Source organism: Ictidomys tridecemlineatus, chromosome 4 (assembly GCF_052094955.1).
Source record: "Ictidomys tridecemlineatus isolate mIctTri1 chromosome 4, mIctTri1.hap1, whole genome shotgun sequence".
Lineage (NCBI taxonomy): Eukaryota > Metazoa > Chordata > Mammalia > Rodentia > Sciuridae > Ictidomys > Ictidomys tridecemlineatus.
Genome location: NC_135480.1, coordinates 58,850,739 through 58,871,546, shown reverse-complemented (window position 1 = coordinate 58,871,546; position 20,808 = coordinate 58,850,739). Strand labels below are relative to the sequence as shown.

Below are 20,808 nucleotides of genomic sequence, written 5' to 3'. Positions count from 1 at the left end.
GCTATTAGGATAAATCACATTAATTATTAGTCTGATTGTACAATTAATCCCTCATCATTATATAATGACCACGCTACTTTTAATAATTTTCTTTGATCCACAGTGATTTATCTAAAATTAATATAGTTACTCTAGCTTTACTTGGTGAGTTATCATTGCATATAATTTTTCATAGCTCTACTTTTAACCTTTATGTGTTTTTACATTTAAAGTGCATTTCTTATATTCAATACATATTTACTACATTTTTTGTCCTCTCTGAAAATTGTTTCAATTTGCATATTTAGACAATTTACATTTAATGTGGTTATTCACATTAGTAGATTAATATCCATCATGTTTGTAATTGCTCTTTATTTATTGTACTTATTCTCTCTTTGTCATTCCTTCTTTTTCTGTCATTTCTGAAGTTTATTGACTATATGAGAGATTTCAGGGTTAGAATACCAGTTACGCACCGTGACACACTTAGTGGTTTCCCTTGAGGTTTAAATGTTCATTTACAACTAATCAAACCCCCCTTTCCAAGAATATAATTCTGCTTCATAGGAAGTGCAGGTTCCTTATAATGGAGTTTGCCCAGTCCCTACCTTCACCTTCATAATATTGTTTCTGTTCTCTCATGTCTGCATACCTCATAGTCACTGAGCTTTTTCTTTTTCTTTTTTCTTCTGCCCTGATCAACAAATTAGTTATTAAATCAATTATTATAAGAAATATCAAATATTTTACCTCTAGTTATGATTTTCTGAGGTTCTTTCTTTATATACATTCAAGTCTCTGGTATATGTATATTTTCTTCTCTGAGCAATTAGTTTTAATCTTCTTTTTAAAATATTTTTTTAGTTGTAGATGGACACAATACCTTTATTATGTTTATTTATTTTTATGTGGTGCTGAGGATCATGCCTCACACATGTGAGGCAAGTGCTCTATCACTGAGACAAACTATATACCCTAGGTTTAACATTCTTTTAGAGCAAAACACTCTTGTCTTCAGTGCTGTCTGTTTGAGGTAAGCTCATATGGACTGATTCTCTGGGTTTACCTGACTCTCTAAATTTTGGGTTAGCAGTTTGCCATGTAACTTCATATCTCTGGAGAATTGGATAAACATGATTGTCATTTTTTAAAGATCTATTTCTTGCTATAAGAATGGAAGGAATGCTTTCCAAACTTTTCATACATGGGAACAGAAACTGAAACTCCTGATTGTCTTTTACTCTACACTTTCCTCTAATTATCTAGATAGCTTGCTGCATATTGCTTCATCAATAGATATAGATATTGAGAGGTAGATACATGGAGAAACAAGGATACAAATATATTTAAACAACAATTGTGAAATATGGGAAGACAGAGAGTGAAATTATAAATATGTTTCTCTGAGAGATTGCCATAAAAATAAAACTCAAAGATAAAGAAATAAATTATACCACATCAAATATCCTTGTTACAAAGGTTAACTGAGAAATGACATTTTGAAGACAAGGTTGGAAATGTTAATCCATCGTAACTTCATACAACAAAAGTTGTAGTGAAATGTTTTAATGTTCAGAAATTTTCTTATTTGGGAAGAAGAGACCCACCACCCGATCCCGAATCTGCTTGGTTTTGATTCCATACACCAAGGGATTGACTGTGGGAGGTACCAGAAGGTATAAACTTGCAAAGATTATATGGACGCTTGGAGGAACCTTCTTGCCTATGCGATGAGTTAAGAAGCTGAACAGTGCAGGTGTGTAGGAGACAAGGATAGTGCAAACGTGGGCGGCACAGGTGCCCAGGGCTTTGGAGCGGGCATTCTGGGAAGACAGCCGGAAGACTGCCTGGAGAATTTTGATATAGGATGTGGCTATGAGCCCCAGGTCCAATATCATCACTGAAAGGGCCACAGAAATGCCATATGCTCTGTTAATGAGGGTCTTGGCATTGGCCAACTTCACCACAGCCATGTGCTCACAGTAGGCATGATTGATGATATAATTTGTATAGTATGGCAGCCTCTTAATAAGAAGAGGACAGGGCAGAACCATGAGTATAGCTCGGCTGACACCAACTAGGCCCATTTTAATGATTTTAGATGTTGTTAGGATGGTTGTGTAATGCAATGGGATGCAAATAGCCACATAGCGATCAAAAGCCATGGCAAGTAGGAGAGCTGATTCAATAATGCAGAGTGTGTGAATAAAATACATTTGTGTTAGGCATATGTTAAAGCCAACCCTGTGATCATTAAACCAGAAGATGCTAAGCATCTTGGGGGCTGTGGAAGAGGAAAGAGCCATGTCATTCACTGCCAGCATGCAAAGGAAGAAATACATAGGCTGGTGGAGGCTTGGCTCTAGCTTAACAGTAGCAATGATGATGCTGTTCCCCAGCAGGGTCAGGGCAAACAGGAGGAAGACAGGGATGCCGATCCAGCAATGAAACTCTTGCAAGCCAGGAATACCAACGAGGAAGAAAGATGAAATGGGGTGATGTGTGCCATTATCTTCCATGTTAATACTTGAGAGGCTGCATGTTCAGTATCAAGTATGAAGGCAAAACCCCTGTGAGCAGGCATCATGATGACAGAACTCCTCCATGGCTCTGCAAAGGTAGATTCAATAAGCACTTGAGAATAGCCTATCTGAAGAGCTTATTCTTTTTCAAAACTTCCATAAATCCTTAGGGAAATATCTTCTTTTGTGATCCCTAATATCTTGATTTGCAAATAAGAAAATGAAATTAAACTGTCTCTATTTTTTTTCCTTTTTAATTTTATTCTACTTTTTAAATTTTTGTTATCTAGGATGTAAACAGATAATGATAAAATGGTTCTGTCTTTGTGTCTGTAAATTTTCAGGATGATGTGATACAGATTGTCTTACGAAAAGCAAAGGCCTGCTGATTGTGTTAATCCCAATTAATAGAGTGGCCTAGGCAGGGGGAATCCCAAGTTCAAGGGCAGCCTGGGAGACTGAGGAAGACCCTGTCAAACTAGAATGTAAAAAAGTCCATTCATTACGCGGCCCATTCATAATCATTTGTGTAGCATGTGACAAATCCTGTGTTCAATAACCCATATTGCAAAAAAAAGAAAAGAAGGAAGGGAGGAAAGGAGGGAGGGGCAGGAAACAAAAGGGAAAAACATGCACAAATAACAGACAAGCAAGGCCACTGATCTCAGGGAACTTTCAATCAAGTATGCAACTGCATATAAGCGTACACACATACACAAGAACTGTACATACAAGGATGTGCATATTAATAATTAGCATGTTATTCTAAAGGCAGTTAGCATTTTAACAATATACTGTCTACAGATAACTTAATAAAATAATCAGTAGTGTAGAATAAAGAATCTCAGAAACTAAATATGACCAAAGTTCTTTACGACACTACAAAGAATAAACTCTTACTGTACTTTGGATCACTACATTCTTAATTCAGAAAAATTCTTGACGATAGTCCAAATATTGACAAGATATTAGAAACTTACCTTAATGTTAGGAGTATCTCCTGAAATAATAAGTAAAAAAATAAAAATTGTCATTGGAATTTTAACATATATTAGTTACATATTTTTTAGACTTTCTTTTTTTTAAATTTTTTTCACCATGATTGTATCCTATACTACTTGGCCTTTCTATGCAATTAAAAACAGAATTTATAGATTTCATTTATTAATTCATTCAATTTCACTAAGAACATAGGCCAGAAAAGGATTAACTGGCTTTTCTGATCCAGCCAAGAAAAGTTAAATTTATTCACCATCATATAAAATTACCATTCATAATTTATTTATTTTATTTATTTTTTTTAAAGAGAGGAGAGAGAGAAAGAGAGAGAATTTTTAATATTTATTTTTTAGTTCTCAGCGGACACAACATCTTTGTATGTGGTGCTGAGGATCGAACCCGGGCCGCACGCATGCCAGGCGAGCGTGCTACCACTTGAGCCACATCCCCAGCACAGGATTTTCCTGAAAATAAATACCACATTTACATGTCATGAAATAAAATGTTGCAAATAAGTTATCTGCTTTTCCAAAGTAACTGTGAATATTTTATTTTTTATTCTTTCAGATAATTAAAATATTGCCCTAAATAAACACATTAGCAGTAAATGGGATAATGTGAGACTTTTCAGTGTCCTGCCCACCCATGTGTTCTCACCCAAGGTCTGGCTTTGTTAATACTCCTACTCAGTGGCAGTAAAGACCCAAGCACCAAATCCAGTCCTCTGAGTCTGACCCATCATGACTATTTTCCTGTGACCTTTACTATGAGCTTGTACTTTGATTCTAGTAATTGTCCTCTAATCTTCTTCCTCAGATGCAGATTCCTCCTATTATCTTAATTCTGAAATCTTAACACCTATCTTCATAATATACCTATTTTTATTTCTAGTTGGTCCTAATATCTAAATCCCATCCCTTGAATTCCACAAATGTGAATGTTCAATAAACATTAAGGGATATTCTAATTAACAGTTCTTCTTTGGATTTCCAAATATCACATGAAAAAAACCTTTTTTGGTGATGAGATGTGCATTGTCTTATTAAACCTATGCTCTTGTGGGTCTATGTAAATGAGCATTCGTGGTGTTTCCTTGTAAGAAGGTAAGAATCAGAAGTTGAGTTACATTAATAGTTTAAAAGTCTTAAGAATTTAAACTTATCCAGAATTCAAAAACTGAGTTATGGAGCATTGTATATTAGAGATGGGTTTTATAATTCCAGAGAGAGAGATAGAAACTTGGAGTTAGAAACTAGGAGTGTGAAATGCTTAAAGCCAGAAAGTTTTTGAGGTTCAATACAAAGAATACATTTTAAGGTTTATCCATATTCCATGATTTTTTCCACTTTTAGGAGAAGCAAAATTTTAAGAAGTTGTTGGAAGAGAATTATATACACAAGAAGAAAAGCAAAACATCTAGAAATATAAATATAGGTCCTAGCTAAGAAAATTGCATAAGATAAAAATCAAGGTTAATTATTTACATATATTTACATATTAACAAATTATATCTTTTAGTTGTCAATTAATTGTGATAAGATAATAAAAAAAATATGTTGTCACTTTGACTGGACAAGAGGACAGCTTCCCCTGAAGCTCCAGAACTTGTAAAACAGAGGGAACTGCAGAGAACAATTCCTCCAGAAACCATTTCCTATATAAAGCCCCAACCTTCTGGAAAGGTTTCTCAATTTTTCCTGGGCCTATTTTGAATGAAATCAATGAGGTCCTTCATTTTGGATTTAGTAGATTAGCAGCAAAGTGAAAAGACCAGAGAATACCCTCCTGCTCTACCATTGTGTCTGTTTCTGAAACAGGTAAATATCAATCTTCCCGCCACATGTTCTGTTATTAACTTACTTGCATCTGGATCTGTTTGCACAGACCCAGATGAAATCTGCCGCTTCAGAGAGCAGAGTGCTAGTGGCACATGTGACACTTTCTAAATTTTCTGATATAAATTATATGTGGTTATTTACTGTCTTCTCTCACTTCAAGTTTTTCTAAACAATATTCACTCCTTTTTTTTTTTTTTTCAAATCTCCCCTACTCTGAATTTTATTTGCTGGCGACAGCAGTCACACAGTCATTTAGACCATAAATCTCAGGGTTATCTTTTATCCTTCTCCCTTAGTAACTTTAAGATTTCAAACAAGTCATTTTGTCTTGTTGAATTCAATTATCTCATATTCATCAAATATAGTATACTTCACCTATGTCCATCTTCTTTAGTTAATTTTTTCATTAACTGACACACACTCCATGATTTGTCTTCCCAATTACTTTCCCTTGTTTTTTTTGTTTTTCATTGTTGTTTTGTTTCGTTTTGTTTGTTTTGTTTTTAAATTCCATACAAAATCCATTTTCTCACATCATCATAGTCATGTTTCCAACATTACATATTAGGTTACTTAAAACCTTACCATTAAGGACCCTGGGGCTGCGGCTGAGCAGTAGAGCACTTACCTGGCATGTGTGAGGCACTGGGTCGATTCTCAGCATCACATATAAATAAAAAAAATAAAGATCTATCAACAACTTAAAAATGTAAAAACAATAACAACAATAAAAACAAAAACAACCTTACCAGTAAAACAATCTTATAATAGCTCTTAGATCGCTTTCTATGACTTTAAATCTACTCTACACTTGGACTTAATTGCACTTTCTCTTGTCTGGTGGGTAAATTTCTACTTATCTTTTTAATGTGTGCCAAACACCGAATAACTGTAATAACTTTTCTCTTTATTTTAAAAAGTTACACAATATTTAATTTCCAATATTCTTTTATCTTGGAAATAGTTTAATGATTACAAATAGTAGTCTCTTGTTAACTAGTCATTTACAAACTCTACATAATGAAGAGTTTATATCTTAATGAACCTCATGTTTCTGGACTTTACATGAAATACAGTTTAAATCTTAATGGACTTTATATTTCTGTTGTGTCAGCTCACATCTTGGAATAACAAAAGCAATTATTCAGCCTGTGATTTTGGTATTAAATGAAACATATTTACATGTTGTAATATCACATTACAATAGTTTAAAGGTGCCTTTGGCTTATAAGATCAGTTTTTCTTCTGTCTACAAATTAACTTTTCTCAAAAAGTTCATTCTTGCTCACTTGGACCAATATAATCAAGTTTTTAAATTGATTATATAAATTTAATTGCTAGTAACTTGAGTTTTTAGTTTGTTTGTTTGTTTGTTTGTTTTGGAATAGAAGAAGGTGAAGATATAAGGTGAATCTGATTTGCCTAAATGTGGGTTCATTACTAGGTACCAAGGGAATTATTTTGAAATGTTGACAATAGTATTCCACAACAACATGTTTCATGATAGATGCAAGTCAAGAACCTATTTCATATTTTCTTCCATTTATACATGAATGTGCTAGCATATATACATGCACACATATACCTACCTACCTACACACACACACACACACACACACACACACACACACACCATTCTGAATTTTATATAAATTCTTTTAAGAGGCTGTTATTTCAAATTTTGCTTTCTCCCAAGGAATAAGTCAAGTAAATTAAAATAAAAAGCACAACAAATTATATGTGCCAAATTCATTTTCAGTCTCTTAAACTGCTCTTAGGGCTTGAGCAAAAAGTTAATTATATTGTCATAAATGATTGTAGCAATTTTTTCCACCAATAAAAATACTCATGTCAACAATTTCAACTTCTTTGATAAAATTTGAGTTTATTTCCTTATCTTAAAATTAAAAGAAGACAAAAAGAAAAACAAACAACTAATTTTCTTTAAATAGATCCTATGTCCAAATGATGTGATCAGGAGAGTGCTCATGAACCTCATTCACTGAATTGTTACTTTTCACTTTGTTACACTTGTATACAACCTACTTAATATATTTTATATTAACTTTGATGTCTAGAAATAACTATATGCCAGACCCACATGCATTGAAGAGTTTCCTACATGGCTTATATTTTACTGTTCCACTCTTAGATTAATAAATGACTATAAGGTATGTATGGGTGAACCTTTTCTGAACCCACTTCACTTCTCTCAATTGGTAATGCAATTTCCTTGTGAATCAAAACAGACACATTTATCATCAATAACTGTACCTCCTCTGAAAACATCAGCTCCAACCAACTGTATCATGGCCAGTCTCCCAACCTCTAATTCTCCCAGCACAAGTACTTTCTCTCATATAAACATAGACCTTTTGAAATATCAATCCATATATTAATTTGTCAGTATATTCAAACATCTTATTATATTTTATTTCTTTGTTCCTTTGCAACTCACCAACATTGTATCCAACTCTTTTGCTTCTGCATCTGAATTCTTGAACACTATTAGGAAAATGAAAAAAACATCCAAGTTAGTGCCATTTAAATCATATTTCAATTTTCCTACCTCTAAAATGTGCATAATAAAAATAAATTTTATTTTAATTGTGTTGTTGTAAGGACTATATCAACTGATAAATGTGAAAGGCTTAGTCTTCCACTTGGCACATAGTAATCACCTAATAAGTGTTAGTTATTATTGTTAGAGAGATTGATCAAATAACGTCTCCCAGTTATGCTTGGAATTCACAACAAATTATTTAAAATCCTGGTTATACTATTCAATAGGAGATGGATCTTTATGAACTTCTTTACCTCTTGATACCTTGGTTTCTTAATAAGTATGATGAAGATAATAATAATTAATACATCATAAAATTATTTCTACAAGAAAATGTTCACATAAATAAAAACTAGAAACATAGTGAACATTCAGCAAATGCTAGCTTTAAATAGATTTAATTAACCTTCCATGAACTGTGTTGTCTTCATGTAAAATTAGATACCACTTCTTAGAAGGGAAAACTGTTAAGAATTATAAATTACCTACAAGCATTCTTAAATGTACATGTATCCTTATTACTCATTCCCTAAAAGAAAAGAAGGCCTCCCATTCCCACACGTAAGTATCCACAATATGCACCTCAGATCTAATCTATATTTAGAATTAACTGTGTCAGCAGCCTCTGTTCTATTTAATTTAAACCCTTCTTCCACCACTCTATCCTTTCTCTTAGTCAATTGTTCCTTAAAACAAACCAATTCATTTCTTTCTTGTCTCCATTTATATCATCTTTTTTTAAAGGAAATTGAATAGTCCCTATCTGTTTTAAAAAATAATCTATTTACCCGATAGATGCAGGAAAAACTACTAAATTTTTATATCTATTTATTTTTATATTTATATCCTTCATGAGACTCTGAGAGTCATGAGAAGAAAGTACTGAAATACAAAATATTTTCAATGAATTTCCAGAGGAAAATTCATGTTTTTGTATATCCTCCGCAGCCAAAGTATTTCATAGATTTTTATCCTGTTACCGAAGCTTGTGACTGCTCTACTCTAAATGGTATTTCTGTAATAATTCTATAACCTATGCCTTCCTCAACTTATCTTTAAACATATTCTTTCCATTTTATGACTAACATGAGTTCCAAAATCAGAAACCATAGAAACTTCATAGGTTTTTGCCCAAAAATTCAAAAACAAAACAACACCAACAACAACAGAAAAGATACTAAACTAATACTTTTTATCTTTGGAGAACATTTGATTTCTATTCTCTAGTTCTAAATCACATTACTCAAACCATATATATGTCTGTTATAAACATGTATCTGGATTTTTCTACCTGCATATCATCTTTTCCTCCTTGACTGCAAAATACTTTATCTCAAATAATGCATCACAAAATAAATAACATGTACTGTTGCTCCCTGAAAATTCTCAAATGATCCTTTTTCATTGCAGTGCTCAAACAAAGAAACTTACCTGGTTAAAATACACAACGGCACTGGCTTTTGGGCATTGAGTCCTCTGTGGAAAACTTGGTAATTATGGTTGTCCCATAACAGGAGATTATGAAGGTCACTTGTCTCATCAGGCTTTGGAAGGCCCAGAGGTTCACTGATTATACACAGAAGAGATAAACACATGGAGGGGAGACAAGACTACAACTATGCACAGACATTTGTACATGAAAGCTATAACACTATAAATATCACAGCACTGGTATGGGCATAAAGGGCTTCTATTACTATTTTAGAAAATATAGTCTCTAGAGACAGGGTCATGGTGCTTGGCTTGACTGAAGTACAAAAATAAATATTTACTCAATTGAGAATGTTTAAGAAGATCAAGATTTCCCAGAGTCTAATACTTATATACAGATGCATATTAAGACATTGCAAACCTATTCTGAATTGAAACCATTTGATTTCAATGTAGATCCCAGCTAAGAATAATGACACCAAGAACTTAAAATTCGGGATATTTCAAGATTTCCATTATTATTTTGAATGCATACCATCTTATTGGAACACGATTTCTACATGTCCAGTCTCTTCAAGATTCTCCTTTCTATATCCAGTGTTCTTCTGTGCACTGAAAAAGCCTGCAGTGCAGCTGTAGTTTCTTCAGTTAGTGAGGAATTAGATGCTCTCTGTAACAGCCTTGCTCATCTATAGAGATGATGATGATCAAATTTCCTGCCCCTCTGGATTTTTAGCTCCTGATACTTTCTGGTCTACTACAGTAGACCAGAAATGATAATTTAGTTACTCATATACTTCAGGTATTACTTTCTTCCTGTTACTAGGAAAGAAAACACTTTCACATGCTGGAGAGTCCTTTGTGATTTTCGCTCATGGAAAGGAGTGGATTTAAAGAATTATTTCTTATGATTGTTGATCCTCAGTTTTTCTCATGGATTTATAGCTGCTTCCTTTATATATAGCACATTTATAACACAATTATAAATTTTGTTAGTTGTAAATGCTGCAAGTAATTCTCCCAATTGAGTCATCTGTTAGGTTTTTCTATGATTTCTTTAATTGAAAAAAAAAAAAAGCCCTTCATTTTATGTAAAGTCATCCCAAATTTGCCTATTATTTATTCTTGGGATTTCCTTTGTATTATTTTTAGATTTTTTTCATACTATATCACAAAGATATGTTAATGCATACCTTTCTGATTTCATATGTTTTGTAATGTTTTTCTTGTCTTTAAAGAAGAGAACTGTTCAATTCTAAAATTCATTTGGAAAAATATAAGAGCCAGAATAACCAAAGAAATTCTAAGCCATAAAAACAATGCTGGAGGAATCACAATCTCTGACTTCAAATTATACTACAGAGCTAAGTAACAAAAACTGAGTGGAACTGGGATAAAAATAGATGCATAGACCAATGGTACAGAATAGAAGACACAAATAGAGACAAACCCACACACCTGTAGTCATCTGATCCTTGACAAAGGTGCCAAAAACATATTGTAGGAAAGACAGCCATTTTTTACACATGTTCTTGGAAAAACTTGTTATCATCTGTAGAAGAAGGAAGCTAGACTCTTATCTCTCACTCTGCACAAAAGTCAACTCAAAATGGATCATAAACCCAGGAATTAGACCCCAAACTGTGAATTTGTTGATGAAGGTTAATGGTTGTTTGTTTTCTGACATATGCAGAAACTATAGAAAATGACAGTAAAGAAAGGTGGGAGTGGATCTCATGAACATTAAACGGAGACCAGAAAAAGAAAGGAACCAAGGGGTGGGAGGTAGAGATGGAGTGGGGGAATGCTGGGGAATGATACTAATCAAATTATATTGTTGCATTGTGTACATGTACAAATTTTTAACAACAAACCCCATCAGAATGTGCAACTAAGACACCAATTAAAAATTGTGTGGAGAAAAAAAGGACAGATGCTTGTGCTGGACATAGTAGCACATGCCTGTAGACACAGCAACTCAGGAGGCTGATGCAGGAGGATTACAAGTTTGAGGCCAGTTTGTGCAACTTAGATCCAGTCTCAAAAACAAACACACACTGAGACCCAGTTTCAAAAACAACAATGACAACAACACACACAAAAACAAACAAACAAACAGTCTGTGGATGTAGCTCAGTGGTGGAGTGCCCCTGTGTGTTCAATCTTCAGTACCCAACTCCCCAAACATCCAAACAAAAACAAACAAAAAAACAAAGAGCATTGGGGAATTTTGCTTTTACATTCAGTGTAGCAATCTACAGTGGTCCTCCCTTATGCCCAGTTTTCTTTCAACATTTTTGGTTTCCTATGGTCAACAATGGTATAAAAATAAAAATGAGAAATTCCAGAAATACACCATTCATGAATTTCAAATTATGTATTTTTCTTGGTGTGATGAAATCTTGTTTAGTATTCTTCCATTTTGTAGAATTATATTTTGTCCAGCATATCCATCCTATATGCACTGTATGTCCATTAATCACTTAGTGTACTATCCATTCTTCTAGTTGTTTAAATTATACTGTTCATTACTATATCATGGAAGAGGGCAACCATTACAGGAAAGAAAACACACTAATATTTCAAAATTATGTTTTCTTAGTGTCTTATTTATCTCTTTTGAAGTTTATGGAAAAGACTTTCACTGAATAGTCTCCTTGGATTTGTAGAAATTAAAGAAAATCATCTGGGAGATCCTCATTTTGTCAGGGAAGGCACTCAATTGTATCAGAAGCTTCATTGAAAATACACTAATCCTAAAGGCACAAAATCTTTAGGGGAACTTTAGACTTATTAATAAAGAAGATACGGCAATGAGATTCAGAGATCTCTCCATCATCAATTAGTCCTTAATTTGGCTTCTCAGTAATCATATACCACTTCCGACAGTGATCAAGGCCAACAGGGTGGAAGCTTAGCAGATTACTCCAATGTGTTGAGCTTTTCTGTACAAAAGGATCATCTACAGCAATAGTCCAAAGCAAGAATACTCTCAAGATATAAAAGAACCCAGGAGGAGAGATTTTATTTGTGTGGAGACTTTTTACTGTAGACAAATGGATTTCAAAAATGCAATAGACAATCTGTGGGCCCATATGAGATATAGTGATTTTTCAATCAATATTTTAGAAAAATTGGTGGAGGAAAGTCCATATATATGATTGTCCAAATAAGAACATGCAAAGATCCTTCGTAATGTTTATGTTTCATGTCTTTATTTCCAGATCTAAGAACTATCTATTTGTGTTCTTTATTATTACCTGTACCAAATCTGGTTATTTTTTTCTCCTATGAGAAAAGGAAGGTAGCAACACGTTAAGACTCATAATGCCTTTAACATAACCTCTTTTATTGATGCACCATTGGTCTTATTATCCCTTCAGTGACCCAAAACCAGTGTTTAATGTAGTTATATCATCACCATGACCCCAAACTATCTACTGTGTTGCTGGGTTAGGTTTGATTTCTAAAGGCACAACAAGTGAGAGCATCAGAAAGAACCAAGGGCAGAGTTACCAGCATAGGGAGAAGACAAGTGTGTAATTACACCTGAGTGACACCGATGAAAACCTCAGCTGAAAGACTCATTAGAATGGTGGCTAAAGTAAAAGACACGGCTAAAATAATGCAGAGAGCCATCCCATACACTGGAGACTTTGACTCTCAAATGTTTCTAACCTTAAGTTCTTCTCAAATAAAAACTCCTGTACTTGTAAAAGTTTTATCTTCCTTGTATCCTCCTTCTGCAATTTTCCCTCTGTGAAATAAATCCAAAATAGACTTCTCAGATTTATAAGAAAAATCAATGGTTTATCTTCATCAAAAAAGGTTATGCGTTTCTGAGGACTTGGTTCAATATATTCAAGGTTACATGGCCATGAATATAAATAAAATTCCACTTTATTCAATTTAAAGTTTCGTCTAGTCAATGTATTTTTCTATAATGAATAAATATCCATGGAATAAAAAGAAATTGATGAGAAGGTATTGCATTGAATATGCTTTCAGAATAGGAGTCAATTATAACCTTGAACAGTTTAATGTTATCAGGCACAAATGGTCAGATTTAGCATCTCCAAAATTCATAGGTAGATTTTAAAAATAAAATCTGGGGTTGGAGCCGTGGTTTATTTTTCTTTGCATTGCATTTGGGTGCTATAATTTTTCCCTCTATTACTAATAATTTAATAGCTTACTATTTGCACTTCTAATTGGCATATTATGCAGAAATACTAATAGTTTTAATCAGGCTTCATCCAGATACTTGGTATATATCAGCACCCATTGGTAAACAATAATTATGTAATATTTTTAGGATTGGAAAAATAAAAAATCTATATCTGTAAATATTTTATATAATATTCACACTTATCCCATCTCTTTCAAATTAGAGCTCTTTTATTTATTTTTTTTTCTTCATTGAATTCAGGGACACCTTATACCTGAGCACATTCTCAGACCTTTATATTTTACTTTGAGAGAGGTTGTCACAAAATTGCTAAAGCCAACTTGAAACTTGCAATTCTCCTGCCATAGCTTTTTTAGTCACTGGGATCACAGCAGAGTGCTGCCACATTTAAATGGACCCCCTTTTAAATCTTGAACCTGTGGATCAAGTGAGTACATGATGGACTATTGGATCTTAGCCATTCACTGTTAAATAAATTCATGGAAAATAGTCATGGCAGCTCTATATTAATTGCATAGTATTTCACATACAATAAATAATACTTTTTATTGAACACTTATTCAAGTAAATGGTTTTATTATCATGTAGAAGTATCATTTACTATTTTTACTAATCACTCTTTTGATTTATAATAGTGTTGTTGTAGAAAGACCATGAGAATTGGCAAGATGGCCTGCATTTGATTTTCAGATCGTTACCTGATATTTATGCAGAACAAAATGACAACTTTTTGAGTTTAGTGTTCCTATCCAATGGAAACATTATATATATATATATATAATGTTTCCGACCCAGTGTCACTTTACCGCTGAACACATCCTCAGTCATTTTTATTTTATATTTTGAGACAGGATCTTCCTACATTGCTAAAGCTGGCTTTGAACTTGCCATCATCTTGCCTCAGCCTCCCAAGCTGCTAGGATTACAGACATGTGCCATAATAACTGGCTCAAAATTGGGGATCTTTATGGGTTTCAATAACAGACACATCAGAAAATGTGTTTTGAACTTGAAAAGTTCTATGAAGTGGGAGTTGACTGTAATACCTATTTCCCTGCATAAACATCTCTCTTCCTACACTAGACCATGAGCAGGGAACAAGGGTTGTGTATTATTTTCTATAATGGTAGTTGGTTCATTGAACATGGGAAAAAAATGGCTTTAAAATACCTGCTGGTAAGTTGTTCTATTTTTACCTCACAGCTCATGCTATATCAGGAGGTAGTAGATTCCTAAAGAGTGCATTTCTAACATTGTATAACAGCCCCTTGTGCTCTTACAATCTCACTGTCACAAAATTTATGTCTTTGACAAGTAAAAACCACACCAGCATCCTTTATTCTTTGGCTGGTTTGTGTCTGTCAGAGCAGTGGCAGTGTAGGCTGTTGCCACTGACAGGGCTTTTATTAATCTCCCAGGATTGTATCAGAAATATACTCTGCCCATGAGCTAATTTAATCACTTAAGTTCTCTTTGGATTTACGAAAAGGACCGTGGGCCCAGAGGACACATCTTCTTGGATTTCTCAGTCACTGAGACTTAGGTCTCCTGGGAGAGAGAAAGCTATACCTCCAGACTCTTGGCTGGTGCTGAGTCCTAGATGGAAGCAGAGTCAACACATCCTGCAGAGAGCCTCAGTGAGTCTTCAGTTGCAAGTAGAGGGGATAACAAACACCTAGATTTCCTAATTGGACAGATGGTAGATGACTGCTGTTTTCATAAGCTGCCCCAGGAATCTCAGGTTTTAGAGTAGCAAGCTCCTTATTGAGAGGAAAGTCTGTGATGTCTCCTATGCCATGCCTCCCCCAAGCTATAGCACCTAACCAGGACACTGGGTTAAGCTAACCCAAGGCTGGGGTGGAGGCATGTTTCATGCTCTTACAATTATATTGCTTATTCATGTTCAAATTGTAACAACTGATCAGACCATAATACTCTTTCAAACTAAAGAAGGAGTTTTTACAGTCATCTTCACAAGAAAAAATTATGCCAGAATGTGAAAGCTGGGTTCTTCCTGAAATGGGAATCAGCAGAAGACAAGAGCCTGAGGTTGTTTCTCCAAGCACAGCAAATCGCAGGTTAGATCTCCCATAACTGAAGAGAGATCCCTGAGAATCTTTCAGGTTTTAATTCATAGACTTCTGCATGGTTTACTTATTACTTTAAGCTTTCTAATTAAATATGTCTATGGAAAACTAAGGGCAAAAGAGATTTGCCTTACTTCATCCAAAATAGAAAAGGAGACAAGACAGAAAAAGAAGGCGCTCTTTTGGGTATAGAAGTCAGTTTCTCAAGACAGCAAGAGCTGAGATCTCAGAAGGCTTAAATGGTAAATTTCACCTACTGCATTGGTTTTTTCTTTTCTTTGTTTTGAATATTTATCTATGGCCAGGCATGGTTGTACACAGCTGTAATCCTAGGACCTCAGGAGGCTGAGAAAGAAGGATTGCAAGATTGAGGCCAGCCTCAGAAACTTACAGAGGACCTAGGCAACATAGTGAGACTATCAAAATAAAATTAAAAAAAAGTGGGGATATAATTCAGTGGTAAAGGATTCCTGGGTTCATTTCCTACCATACCCACCCACCAAAAAAAAAAAAAAATAGTGTCTCTAGGTATTTGTGGTAAAATAGACTTGGAAAGAAAATGGAAAAGATGAAAGGTCTGAATATCTGAAGCCAAGGCATGGTGTAAGAGTGCTATAAATAGGAATAAAGAGGGGAAAACTCTAAAGTATTTAATGAAAGTTTACTCTTGATAAGTTAAAAAATCATGGGCTATGGACTGTGTGTGTTAGACAACATTCTGATTCTTTCTAAGAAAAGAATGACAAGCTTCTCAAATTGGTTGTTTGCACTTATTAATGATCTTTCCTGCCAGAAGGAAATGAATTCAGAATAAGCCCAAAGTTGCAGTGGGCTATTATTTTCATTGAGATAAGCATCAGTTATAAAGGAGAAAGGAGAATGATCTGAATGACAAAAGAAACATGGGGGTTCTGGATGATTCCTAGATCAGAACTGAATGATGGAAGGTAAAAAAGGAATCCCACATTGGGGACTATGAGGACTATGACATGTTTTGTTGTTGTTGTTATTGTTGTTTTGGTTTTTGCTATTTTTCTCTTCTTATTTGTTATTTTTAGTCATACATGACAGTATAATCTATTTTAATACATTCATGCAAATATGAAATATATCTTATTCTAATTAGGGCCCCAATCTTGTGGATGTACATGATGTTGAGATTCACAGTGGTGTGTTCATATGTGTACATGGGAAAGTTTCATCAGATTCATTCTACTGTCTTTCCTATTCCTATTCCTCCTCCCTTCTCTTCATTCCCCTTTGTCTAATCCACTGAGATTCTATCCTCCTTACCCCCTTTTGCAGGTTAACATCCACATATCAGAGAGAAAGAACATTTGACTTCATTTTGTGGGAATGGTTTATTTCACTTATTTCACTATTCATAAAATAATCTCCATTTTGGATTATTTTATGAATAGTGGTTTAGAAGACACCTAACCTAGTTTCTATGATCAACTTATTTCTGTGTTTTGTTTTGCTATATCAAAACACATTTATTTAAAATTAGTATGCTCAGTACTTTGAGATGAAGCATAATGGTGAGTACAAAAAAGAAGGTATGCGAATGGAAGCTTCACTGAGACCAGAAACCAGAGAGGAAAAAGATTGGAAGGACCAAGAGAAGCTTTTACCTGAGTAGGATCAGATGAAGAATGCAAAAATTCACTGTCACCAAAATTTCTCTTCCTCTTTTGTTCCCTTGGCATTGTTTCTATCTTGGGGGTAGAATCCCTTGACCATGACTCAGCACATCCTTCAACTGATACATAACTACACTCTTCATATGACAAGATCCCCTATCTCTTTCTCTCTGATTCTTCCATGAGCCTGGAAAACTTATCTTTCCTGTTGTAAAATTAAATGACCCTCAGTTCACCATTGGTATACCCTTTTTCTCCCAGGGTTCCCCAGGCTCTTTCTCTCTCAAAAAAAAAAAAAAATCCTTCTCTCTCTTCTCCTGAAGAGCCCTCTCTGCAACTGCACAGTTCTTAGTTCATACTTGTCTATACTCTGCAGGAAACAAAGGAGGAAGCGAGGAAGAAGGTAAAATGTGTAGGCGATGTGAGGACACTGGTGCTAAGTCAGAATAATGTTGTATTGGAGCTCACTTTGCATACAGTTGGTTTGGCTGAAAAACATGCATACTGTGATGCTGCAAAACAAGGACCCGGTCTCAACATATACTACATTAAGTTGATACAACAATACACAAATCAAGGATAACCTATAGTTCTCTTTCTACTCCACTCCAAATAAATTACTAGAGAAAAGACTATGAGAGATTCAAGGTAGGCTTTCAATTCAATTATAGACATAGTGATTTTATCTGATAAATGATGTTGAACTCCTAAAAAGATTACAAAAGAATCAACCTAATTTAAAAAAAAATACCCTTGTTCTACATCTCCAGTGCCTCTTTCTTCCATCCTAGGCTTTAGAATCAAAGGACTGAGTAAAACATGACAATGTCTTTAAATCAAACCAACATCAGAGACATCTGGTACACCATGACTGGGATCCCAGGACTGGAAGAGGCACACATATGGATTTCCATCCCCATTTGTTTCATGTACCTAGTGGCTATTCTGGGCAACACTCTCTTGTTATTCCTGATCTTCACTGAGCGCAGTCTTCATGAACCTATGTACCTCTTCCTCTCCATGTTGGCCCTGGCAGATATCTTGCTCTCCACAGTTACCACACCAAAGATGCTAGCAATCTTCTGGTTCCAAGCTGGGGGTATTTCCTTTGGTAACTGTGTGTCTCAGATGTTTTTCCTTCACTTAATCTTTGTGGCAGAGTCGGCTATATTGTTGGCCATGGCATTTGACCGTTTTGTGGCCATCTGTCATCCACTAAGATACTCGACCATTCTAACACCCTCAGTCATTGGAAAAATGGGTGCTGCAGCAGTAACTAGGAGTTTCTTCATCTGCTTCCCCTTGGTTTTTCTGGTATATCGGCTCCATTACTGTGGAAAGAACATTATTCGTCATTCATACTGTGAACATATGGGCATTGCTAGATTGGCCTGTGATAGCATCAAAGTGAACATCTACTATGGGGTGATTGTGGCCCTGTTTTCCACATGCCTAGATGTGGTACTAATCATCATCTCCTATGCTCTTATACTTTGTACTGTGTTTAGAATCCCTTCCTGGGATGCCCGACTCAAGGCTCTGGGTACTTGTGGTTCCCATGTCTGTGTCATCCTCTTGTTCTATACACCAGCTTTTTTTTCCTTCTTTGCTCACCGGTTTGGGGGACATAGCATACCCCTGCATGTGCATATCCTCCTTGCTAATCTTTATGTAGTGGTACCACCCACCCTGAACCCCATCATCTATGGAGTTAAGACCAAGCAAATCCAGGACAGAGTTATTCAGATCTTTTATTTGAACAAGACACTTTGTTAATTTAAACCCAACAGATTAGTTCTTTATTATCCCAAGAAACTCAAAAATTGATGTGCATTTGAAATTATAGTGAACATCTTTTATCATGCCAACATTAAGAAGAAAATAATAGCAAATTTTTGAGTAAATGACACAATATTAAATTTTTCCTGTGTGTCTATCTTTTTCTCAGGACAGTATTAGAGCAAGGATATCTTATTTTCTGTATAATATTTAGCTTTGTTACAACAGGCTTAAAGTGTAGTAATTTGAAAGCAAGTTTCAATTGTATATTGACTCAAAAAACAGAATTACAGATACAACCCACCTCCACGTGCTAAAAGATATGAAAAATAAATTTCCCAAACTGTGTAATAAACATACAGCCTATTTTACTATAAAATAGGAAGATAAAATAGTACTATAGTTCAAATAAAGTATAGTTCAAATAGTACTATAGTTCAATTATTATAGCTTGGCATTATAATAATTGAACATTTGGTTTATGGTTTGGGTTTGGAAATTCAGCTATCTGACTGAATAGTATATTTACTATTCCTGGGCCTATATATATAAACTACATAATCAACATATATATTATTTTATGCCCATTATAAGGTGATTGGAAGGCTTACACTACAAGCTCACCTGACATGATCTACATAAAACTCCTAAAACAAAGCCCAGCACAAAATGGAAATGAAATGATGTTGCTTACTGTTGTTATAATTGGCAGTTATGGAACCAGCCTTTGTCCCACAAATATAAGACCTGCAGGACAGAAAAAGGAAGCTCTGCATTCCATTTCTTCTTTCCTATAATTACTGTTAGGCATCTTGGGACATAGTGAGTATAGTTAATCCTGGGTATTAAATCATTTAAATTTGTCCCAGTAGAGACAAGAGAAAGACATTATCAATGATTGGTTTCAAAATTAAGAGCATGTATGCCAATTAAGACCATTGAAATGAACCTATATTCATATTTATTAACTAAAGGGGCAGTACACTCTTGGTCATGATATAATGGCCCTATGGCCTAAATATTTTTCACCATGAAGGCCAGGGTATTTTTAATGGCCATGGTAAGATGCATTCATCAGGAAATAGAAGCAACAGTGGGATATCAAGAAGATTATAGGAACACAAGATAAAGTTGAATTAAAAATTTACATATTCTTTTCTAAAAATATACTTGCAAAGGAAAAAATGTGTATATATATGCTCAAAGCATTGGTGATGAAAATGAACAACTAAAAATTATAAATGCCCATAATGAATGTGTTAACATGCATCTTAAAATTGTGTATAATGCAATTATTACAGAATGTTACATGTATGTGCTTATATGGAAGAGAACTTAAAAATACTTTTCAGAGAATCAGATATTGAAGAATACTAATCATGTGATCTCAATTATATAGATGCATGCCATTATATTCATTTCTGGAACCATATAGGCATTGCATTTTGTAACAGAGAAGTATATACAGAATTCTCTGATGTTGTGGATATTTTTTAAGGAAACATTTTAAATAAAAAAGTTTAAAAATTAATTTTGCCTTCCAATTGTCTTTTCAAAATGAGACATGTAGCATTAACATTACATTACTCCATAAGTTTATAGATATTACTGTTCTTCTCTTTATATAATATTATTTTGTAAACAAGGTAAATTGTAAACTCTGTGTATATAAAATTTAATTGTTAAGCATTGAATGCCATCGGGATAGGTTTCTCCTCAGAAAATCATTCAGTCTATTCAACTCACAATTCATACTTGTTCACATTTAATCCCAG

General features: G+C 34.4%; 2 protein-coding genes across 2 annotated transcripts; one reads left to right on the top strand and one right to left on the bottom strand.

Moving 5' to 3' along the window:
* Positions 1-1,500: 1,500 nt before the first annotated feature.
* On the bottom strand, positions 1,501-2,579 carry LOC101963890 (olfactory receptor 52P1). Its single transcript, XM_078045110.1, has one exon. The coding sequence runs from the start codon at positions 2,499-2,501 to the stop codon at positions 1,548-1,550; it is 954 nt and encodes a 317-aa protein (XP_077901236.1). The 5' UTR covers positions 2,502-2,579; the 3' UTR covers positions 1,501-1,547.
* A 15,494-nt stretch (positions 2,580-18,073) lies between these two features.
* Positions 18,074-19,030, top strand: LOC101969374 (olfactory receptor 52Z1P). Its single transcript, XM_005342107.2, has one exon. It carries the CDS (start codon positions 18,074-18,076, stop codon positions 19,028-19,030), a length of 957 nt encoding a protein of 318 aa, XP_005342164.2.
* Positions 19,031-20,808: the final 1,778 nt, after the last annotated feature.

Coding starts and splice junctions, on each gene's coding strand:
- LOC101963890 (XM_078045110.1), bottom strand. CDS start 2,501: ATGGAAGATAATGGCACACATCACCCCATTTCATCTTTCTTCCTCGTT.
- LOC101969374 (XM_005342107.2), top strand. CDS start 18,074: ATGACAATGTCTTTAAATCAAACCAACATCAGAGACATCTGGTACACC.